Source organism: Clupea harengus, chromosome 7 (genome assembly GCF_900700415.2).
Source record: "Clupea harengus chromosome 7, Ch_v2.0.2, whole genome shotgun sequence".
Classification (NCBI taxonomy): Eukaryota; Metazoa; Chordata; class Actinopteri; order Clupeiformes; family Clupeidae; genus Clupea; species Clupea harengus.
The window spans coordinates 16,007,795-16,017,794 of record NC_045158.1 but is presented as its reverse complement, the minus strand read 5'-3'; the positions used below and the strand labels follow the sequence as shown (position 1 = coordinate 16,017,794).

Sequence of the window (10,000 nt, the reverse complement as noted above, 5' to 3'; positions counted from 1 at the left end):
TTCCCCCAGAGACTGGCTGGGATTCATCTCCATTCTCATTAGAGCGACGTGGGCGGAATCACAATGTCTCACAGCGTCTAGACTGCCTCCCAACCCTAAAAAAAGCCACATCAGCGCGCAGGCCAACAAAGGAAAATCACTACTCTTTCTCGGCCTCTCTCTCTGTTCCTCAGCAGAGATGCAGAGACATGAATCAGACGAGGCTAAGGGTACTATATAACTGATTTGGATTAATACCATGAGCTAAGAGTCTCTAGACATTTTATAGCTCTTAAGGGCATCATTTGAGCTAAACAGGAAGTGTTGTATTTGAGTCGTATTTTTTTGGGCCAATGACTTGATTCCCACTTGCCAAGGCCCCAGTGTCTAATCTACTTTGCTGGAGGTACTAGGGGCTAAAATTAGGCTCATTCTGATGTCAGGATGAGATGTAGGAAGCATGTGGATGGAGGGAGCCTTTGAACTATAGCCAGCATTAATGTTCGCAAAACATGAAACACACAGACTCTTACTCCTCGAGTCTCAAGGCCACTAGCACAAGTGTCAGGAAATGTGACACGGCACAGGAAGGAAGTGAAGCGCTGGACCGCCTACCCCGACTCAATCTCCACTTCACCCAAACCCATTCCCACTGCATTCCCCCACCTCCTCCTCCTCCTCCTCCTCCTCCTTCACCTCTTCTCCATTCCCCCCTCCCCTACAGTGCAATTAGTCCCCTTCCTGAGTGAGGTGACAGGGAGGGGTGAATCTGTGGGACCCTCCAGCCTCCATCCCACCCAATCCCCTCCTCTAGCCACATTCAAGCAGAGAGGAGAAGGGAAGCTGTGTGCGTGTGTGTGCGTGTGCGTGTGTGTGTGTGTGTGTGTGTGTGTGTGTGTGTGTGTGTGTTTGTGAATGTGTGTGTGTGTGTGTGTGTGTGTGTGTGTGTGTGTGTGTGTGTGTGTGTGTGTGTGTGTGTGTGTGTGTGTGTGTTCAGGGGGAGGGGAGGGGTTAAAGCCCCTTTCATTTAATCTCAGAGGGCCATTTGGTCAAATGAGTGCAGGCCAGTAAAAATACTGCAAGTGGCCACTACTGTTGCAGATAGATATTGAACAAAATGTGGCGTTTTCATTAGCAGCGTTAATTAATGAAAAGCTGGGAAACGGGGGTTTCAATGGTTAAAGACTTGACGTATGTCATCATGCTTTCTGAAACACTGGATTTCTCAATGTAAGAAGTGATACAATATTTGTAAATGGTACCTGGTGTTACTGCTCATTACATGCTGTCTCCATTATGTATAAACAATTTTCATTTTTTAAGCAGTGAATTATTTTTGCCTTGATGATCTGCAGTGCACGTGTAGGGATATATTCAATACAAAAAAATATAATGCATTTTCATAAAGATATAAAGACAATTCTTGAAAGTTCCATAGGGAACTCCTGGCAACAGCAGTTAGAAAACCGCAATTAAGCTCCACATCAAGCAGAACATCAGCCACATGAATATGTCAATGTTGCAATGGTGTTGTTGCACTGTCCCTATTCAAATAAACAAATAAATGTGGGAGGCAGTTTTAACTAGTATCAAATATCCATCTTCCAGCCACCTTCACAGCCCCATGGAAGTTTAAAGTGGCATTATGCAGCAATTGTACATCAGGATTAGGGTTAGGTTAAGCAGTTTTACCTTAAAATAACAGCTTTTAAAAAATTGGGGCGCTACAATGACTTTTAATATGGAGAATCGCCTCCGTGCCATTGCCATACCAGGGTCCGTAGGCATATTACTGCTAAATGTAGGATTGCCTGAAGCCGCCCGTTTTCTTCTGTCTGCCGAACTAGTAAGTAGCTTATTTGCCGTCTTGCTTTGTCTTGTGTGTTGCACTTGCTTGATGTTTTACTGTGTTAGGACAGTTGTTGACTAACTAGTTTGTCATAATGTCAGTCAGCACATTTCAAGAGATTTCGTTAGTTTTAGCTGCTAGCATATCGTTAGCGATTAGCAATTGTTCCGTTAATGCTACTTTAAATCGATCCTAAACACCAATGGGAGACAAGCAGTTTTTTGTCCTCTCACGCTGGCCGGGTCTCTGTGAACGACCCGACATCCGGGTCTCTGTGGGTGCTGCACTCTGCTTTGTGTAAACAAACAAACAAACCAAAAAACAGTCCTCTGACAGTCTGTGCCTTCACAGCACCAGAAACAGCCACCACCCCTGACTAACAGTTCCCACTGCACTGTCCATATCCAGTGGCTTGTATCACAACACAGCTCTTTCCTGAATAAAGCAATTACGTTTCATGGTTTAATGCCAAATAGGTTCACTGCTGTCTCTAATGGAGATGCACTGCACTGTGGCATGGGTTGAGTTCAAAAACACAATAAGCAAAGCAGCCAGGATGAGCAGGGCATTGGATGGCTACCCTTAAAGTGAAATAATCTGTGGTCAGTGATCCTCCGGCGCCCAGGTTTAATAATCTCTATCTTATCTCTGCCATCTTTAATTACCTCCCTTTAGTCCTTTCAATTTGGACTCAGATATGTCAGAAAAATGCAAGCCACAGCAGAAAGATGGGTATCTCTTTCATTTTCACTCAATTTGTATGTTTGTGTGTATTTCCATGTGTGAGAGTTCATACATGTGTGTGACTGTGTATGTGTTCATGTGTGCGTGTTGTATAAAGGTGTGTGTGTGTGTGTGTGTGTAAGTGTTATACTGTGGACTATGGACTCTATGCTGCTGTACTGTGTGGGGTACACAATATGATGTCGCGCTGATATCACCCTGCCCAGAGCCTTGAGTCATGTTGTGGCTTGCAGATGGCAGTTGAAAAGCACCTGGGCCTACGCACAGCCTCTTCCTTAGGCAGCGAGAGCAAACCCCACAAGGGTCATTCGAGGACAGCCACAGATTCAGTTGAACCACAGAGGGGACCCAGCCCTGACCAAACCACTCCACCCAACTCCCACCTTACTGTCTCCAAACTGCTTACAGACAGCCATTACAGAGGAAGCCAAAAACCTGTGTGTATGTGTGTGTGTGTGTGTGTGTGTGTGTGTTGGCCAGTTTCTGTGAGTGTGTGTGTGTATGAGTGAATGCACGTATGTGTGTGTGTGTGTGTGTATGTGTGTGTGTGTGTGTGTGTGTGTGTGTGTGTGTGTGTGTGAGTTTGTCTATGTCTGTGTGTGTCGAGTGTGTGTGTAAGTGTGTGTGTGTGTGTTTATGACACATCACCACAAATCAAAACAACATGAAGCTACTGGGAAAAATGTTGAAACCTCAAATTTTAACTCTATTTTTCAAAGTTTAACTCTATATTGAACATCACAGCCAGAGTTCTCTGTCTACTTTCACTGTAAATAAAGTCAGCCGTGAATTAAATCTAATTTCTGAAAAGAGAAGTAGGAGGTTAAGAGGGAGAGAGAGAAAGGAGAAAAGAAAGAGAATGAGAAAGAGAGGGAAAGAGAGAGAACACAGGGGAAAATAAAGATTCAAAAGTAAGCGTTGTTGACATGAAATTCACTGCTTATCTTTGTGATGTCATCTCAAAATGAAATGTTCTGATTATATATCACCACATGCATCACAAACCACTACGACTCCCATCCTTAATTTCACCCTAGCTACACAAGCTAAGACTGGCATTTCTCTCCAAAACAAACACATAAAACATGAACAAATAAATAAAGAAAAGCCAGTGTGCAAATATCTGCTTCGGCCCAGGAAGGAGTGAAATTCTCATTAACATGCTCGACTTGCCCGCAAAAATATTCCAAGCCATTTCATGCTGGCATGCGTCTCTGTCTCTCGTGTTTAATCTGCTCATGTTTGTGTAAAACTCCCTGCTCGATCACAAAGCAGCCTGCATGAGCGTGTGGACGTGAGTGCACTGGGCCACGTCCTGCCATGCGGTGCCTTGCCTCTCATCATGACAGACAGATTCAGAGATGGAATGGATGGTGGATGAATGTGGAGAAATGGCACCCAGTATAAAAGCCTTCTACATATGTGCGGACTGAAGGCTGATAACAGCGCTGCCCCAGGCTCAGTGTGTTATCATGAAATGCAGTGGGGAAAAAATGATCATTTTCATTGTATTGATCTGTTGCTTATAGTCCGAGACACATGTTTGGGAGTGACCACACACACACACACACACACACACACACACACACACACACACACACACACACACACACACACACATACACACACACACATACACACACACATTATTTTTCTCTTGATATTTCTACCAAAGCAGTAGATAAAAATGACTCTCTGTAACTGTTTCGGGCTGCTTCAGGATTCAGGCATAACAAACCAAGAAATATCCTTTGACACAGGTGTTCCAATCAGAACAATTATTTGCATGGTTTGCAAGGTTCCCCTATATGGACACTATTGTCTATCATCCCACTGAAAACAGTAACTAGTCATGCTGTGATGTAAGCTATCTGATTTATGTTTTGTGTAGGTAGTTGGCTAGCTAGCCAGCTAGCTAACTCTGTCATTTATGTTGAAGTCTTTAAATATGACGTCACTCGCTTGTCTTTTACTAGCAACTGTAGCTTGTCTACTTTCCTCAAAACTTTATACCGCTACATTAAGTGACTCTATTCTTGTCTCTCTATTCCTCTGTTAGCGAATTGGATGCATTTGGCTCCCTGATCGTGACTACCACATGAAGGCATTGAGACACATGTTTCTGTTTATATGCAGCTTTGCTCACAGAACATTTGGATGCAACTACGAGTTAGATCTTAAAGAGCCGGACCTGAGCTTTGACCTTGCTTTTGTTTGAATGACTGTTGACACCCAAATTAATATGTTTGTTTATACATGAAATCTAGCAGAGCAGACCGATGCAGGACGAGACTACGCAGAGGATGACAGAACACTGTTAGGAATATACATGTATTCATGATGCCTCACACCATGAGCACTCTGCACCGTTAGAGACATTACTCTATTCTCCTCCTTCTCCACTGGCTGAGAGGTATGAGCCTGCTGACCAATCCTGACCTTCCTCAGTATAAATAACAGCTATCCTGAGCCTCCACACTTTCCCTCACAGTCCCTGTGTCAATGGGCCTCATTCTCGAACATTTTCTGAAGTTTCTTCTGAAATGTTTCTTACGGACTTCGGAAAACCAACGTAAGAAAATGCGTGTCTCCGCCAGATTCGTGAATGCCTGAAAATGTGTTCTTACGCAGCCAAAGTGTTCTCAGCTGTGCTCCCCCAAATGAGGTTTCTTAAATTGAAAGCGCGTTCTCGTGCACCTGGATTTGCATACATACACGCCCCGGCAGCTCCTTATAAGGGCACGCAACCGTAGTGACGTGTGCAGTCGGAATAGACCGAATCCATGCGAAAGCAACTCGAAAGCGAGTCGTGTCAAAGCGGAAAGCGGACGCCGGTCGAGTAGACGCAGATCTAACTTCACCGGTGCAGAGGTAGAAGTACTGTTGCAGGATGTAGATATGTCCATTCTATTCCACTATGGCTATATCAACGCGATTGAGTTTAGTGCTTATTTATTTATTCACTTACATTTGCAGTGTTTGTGTAGTTATTTTATTTATTTTAGGACATCACGATGCCTCGTAGAATCATGACTATAAATGTGAAACGTAATTGTTAATGATACAAATATTCTCGTATTTATTATTATTATAATTATTTAAATCTGAGGATGTCTGTAGAGTTGATGTGAACGCAATCACCAACGATTTCTCACAAATTCAGCCCTTAACCCTTCTAACACGGAGCGGCCCCATGGGGCGTCTGGTGGTTTTTTGAGGAATCACATTCAAGAAAATTCTGGGCGATTTACGACTGCTATTTCGCGTTCTGAAATTCTTCTGAAGTTCAGAACAAATCCCAGATGAGAAAACTTTCATGAATGCCAAATTTGTTCCTAAATCATCGCAAGTGGAGTTCAGAAGAAATTCCTTCTTAAATTCTTCTTAACTGCATTCGAGAATGAGGCCCAATATCTTTGCATTTCTTCCCACTAAAAGAAAATACGATGAAGACAGAAAACCAAGGCCAAACGGCCAGAGAGGGCTCATTGCAATATTGGAAGATAACCAGAGGTGCAAGTTATTGAAAACTTTTTTTCATTTAAGTGATTAGATTTAGCTAAGGTAACTTACATAACTAAGTTACATTTCCGATGTGTAGTTTGATATGTTTCTGAAAGGCAGAAAGTTTCTGTTATTGGAAACTGCATGCTTAACAAAACAGCGTTTGACTACATGTTTTGTAGGGCTACGTGATTTGTTGTTAGCTTGCAACCTAGCATGCTTAACAAAACAGCGTTTGACTACATGTTTTGTAGGGCTACGTGATTTGATGTAAGCTTGCAATCTAACACAAGATGGCTTGTGTCTCATGAACCAACACATCAATAAATCTGCTGGAAACCTTCTGTTATATGAAATATTTAAAGCTGAATTTTTTTTCAGCTTGCCTCTTTCAAATGTATGACTATGCTCTGAATGGGGCTATGTTATTCATTATGGATGACAGAGATGTGGAAAAAGCCATGACGCCTGTAAAAACAAAACTATGCAAGGAAGCAAGTGGCTTTGTTAGGCTTTGTCACTACCAACTCTATTAACTCCCGAATGGTTTAAACCCAAAATCATTTTTAAATTTGCAAGGCTGTCCAATTACAGTAATGTTATTCAGCTCACATGTCAACACAATTCAACTGGCACACTGTTTCCATGTAATGATATTTCTGTAATTTTCATTTATGTACAGAATACACACATTTTGTGTTTAACAAAATCTATAAGAATGCACCGAAAGATAGCCATCAAGGCTTCATAAATTGAACTAATATCAGCTGGTCTCAAGACACAAAGGATGAAAATGGTTATGGTATTTGGCAGATGCTTTTGTCCAGAGTAACCTTCAGAATTAATTAAAACAACAACAACAACAAGAAAACGATATGAACAACAAAAAATTGACAACAATGTGCACAATTCAGCAAAATGCATAACACAATAGTGTACATCAGATCATAGTCAAATTAACAATAATAATGATAATATATAAATTGTAGGGCTTGCAACAGATGCATTAGAATTACAGATAATTCTAATCGCTTTGTGATACTCTAAATGCACCTAAATGCACTAATGAAAATGTATTTAATGTATGGATTGCTAATCCAGCTGGTTGGCGAGTCAAACCTTTCTTTCATAGGGCAAAAAGTTAGCATGCACGTAACGGCATAGGTCACTGTGTGCAACGGCCCACTGTTACTGCTGCGGCGCAATCACATTCGCATTTCCTTGCAGAAATGCTTGTCTAGATCTTTATTTAGTGCTTCATCAAGCAGCGAGCAGGAATGGATGTAAGAGTAGACTCCTTTTATGAGCCACCATTCCCCTTCAAATGGGTTGTTCTCATTTAGCTATCAGAGAAGGACTTGAGGGGCACTTACAGAGCCGTAAATGATATTTCCTGCTTGAAAATGGCAGAACTTCAACAATGGAAATCAATACAGCAAAGACTTGACAGTTCCTCTGCCTGTCTTCTCTTTTATCATTCAGAGTTCCTGGAATGCTACCTCTGCTCGCACATAAATCATGGACAAGCATGGACAATACGTAACCACATACCCACAGAAGCACATCCTATCCTGACACGCACGTACAAGTGCACACACACACCAGTCACAAACAGTATAAAGACATAGCTCCTAAACACACACACACACACACACAAACACATTGCGGCCATGTAGGCAGGCACAAACACCTCCCAAACACACACACACACACACACACACACACACTCACACACACATTGTGGTCATGTACTGATCTGCAGGCACAAACAGCAGACATAGCTTCTAAATAATGGGATCTAATGTCTCATTACTCTGAGAAGAGGTACACGCATGGACATGCTTGACCAAGGCTCTGTCTAAACCAAGGTCAAGGAGGTTGATTCCATAAATATTTATCTCAGAATACACTCACTGTGAGGAATTCACATACTTAATACACCTATCACATATAGAAGTATATACAAGAATTACATACATAATATTACAATTATTTCTGTGCTATGGAGAGAGGTGGCAAACAAAGCTAAAATACAAAGAACAAATATCACTCCCCAAATTCCTCATGCCACAGACATATGGGGAAACTGTGTGATAGGAGCGAATAGCTGTGTTTCCATCCAACTCATTTGCACACTTTAGGCGCATTCACAAAAATGTGGCTAAACAAAATTTGAATCAGTGCGCATTTCCAATTAGATGTGTTATGCGAATAAAAATGGACACTCTCCTAATCAGTTAATCGAGGGAGGAGTTGTGAACAGCTGTGGACCAAAACGTAATGTGAGGCCATTTCTTATTCGACTTAGACCAACATTTCCACTCTTAGAATTTCTTATTTGAATGGTCAAAATCTGCATTAAATACAAACCCAGCTAATCCACATCCTGACTGTGGCTATTTCAACAGTTTCCATGATTACAGAAACGTCTGCACTGAAATCCTTGCCAATCACTTTTGTTACTGTAAGTGGAGACATCAAGGCACCTTTTATTTTTCTTACTAAAAGTCAAAATGTAACCTGCCCAGGACAATTGTCACTTAGCTGTGGCTTTAATAGAAACAACAGAAAGTTGTTTGCTCACAGCAGAGAGAAATATAAAGACCATGATAGTTTTGCAGAGGATAGAACATTACAAGAAATACATAGGTGGACACTAACAAAGTTGGCTTTAATTAACATTTATAGAAGTAAAAAAACATGCTAACCTTGTTCTCTTTGGTCATACATCTCTGTGTGGTCTAGGGCAGCTCTGTCTTTCTATTGCTCTATTGCTCTGATTGCCCCTACACCCCACCCCCTCCCATCTCAGTTAGCTGAGGCTGTGGAGCCTGCAGGAGGGTGACATCATATTACTGGAGCCTCTTTTAGCAAGAACCAATCCATCATCCCTCCAGTACCCCTCCACCAACCGCTCTCTCTTTCTCTCTCTCTCTCTCTCTCTCTCTCTGACACACACATACACACAGACACAGACACAGACACACACACACACACACACACACACACACACACACACACACACACACACACACACGCGCACACACACACACACACACACACACACACACACACACACAACATGCATGAACAGCATCCCTCATCTGCACCTCCACTAATGCCTCGCTCTTTCTCTCTCTCTCTCTCTTTCTCTCTCTCTCAGACACACACACACACACACACACACACACACACACACACACAGACAAATGTAGCCGATGTCTGCAAACTGCACAGCCTGGCCATGCTCTCTTAATCTTGAAAAGAACATCACAACTTCCACTCCAGAAACAGCTCTTTAACTTCACCGTGTTCCGTTCATTTGCAGGACTAAATATCCCTCATGAATAATTAATCGGATCATGATCACTCCAAGGAGGAGCACGCTTCTGTCCAATCTCTCACAAAATACTGGCATATCATATAGAAGTTGAGGAAAAAGGCAAACACATAGCAGCACAATCCTAGCTATGTCTGTCTCTAAACTGCCAGGAGTACAGTTGTGGGACATTTACATTACATTCACTAAGACCCACAAGGTTTTATTTGAATGTTTCAATCTGTTTTCATCAATCAAGTTTTCATCAAGCAAAATGGCACCAGGGAGGCAGGCACAGAACTAATAAACTCTGACCTACGCCCCATGTTCTCTAACAACACACTGAGATCGATGTGGAACACTCACGTAATCCTGGAAGGCCTTGGCCTCGCTGGAGTGTTCGCATGTCTCTCTCCTTTCAGGTGCTGCACAGTACAGGTCCCAGAACACGCTGCAGCCCAGAAATAACACACCAAGAAAAAAAAAGAAAAATTACATGAATGAAAACATCAATATTGACGTCATTCAATTTTCTCAAAATTATTTTCCAACACTGGTACAAATCAGATCATTATAAATAATAACAAAAAGCCTTGCAGTAGTGT

General features: G+C 42.1%; 1 protein-coding gene across 4 annotated transcripts in view; it reads right to left on the bottom strand.

Moving 5' to 3' along the window:
• Nucleotides 1-10,000, bottom strand: part of ssbp2a (single stranded DNA binding protein 2a) — a 37,052-nt gene that overhangs the window by 11,368 nt on the left and 15,684 nt on the right. For all 4 annotated transcript variants that reach the window (XR_006152492.1, XR_006152493.1, XM_012828548.3 and 1 more), the window contains exon 4: nucleotides 9,762-9,846. Coding sequence is in view for 2 of the 4 variants with exons in the window: in XM_012828548.3 (XP_012684002.1) it covers nucleotides 9,762-9,846 (85 nt within the window). In the remaining 2 variants the exon portion in view is untranslated. The remainder of the gene's footprint in view (nucleotides 1-9,761; nucleotides 9,847-10,000) is intronic.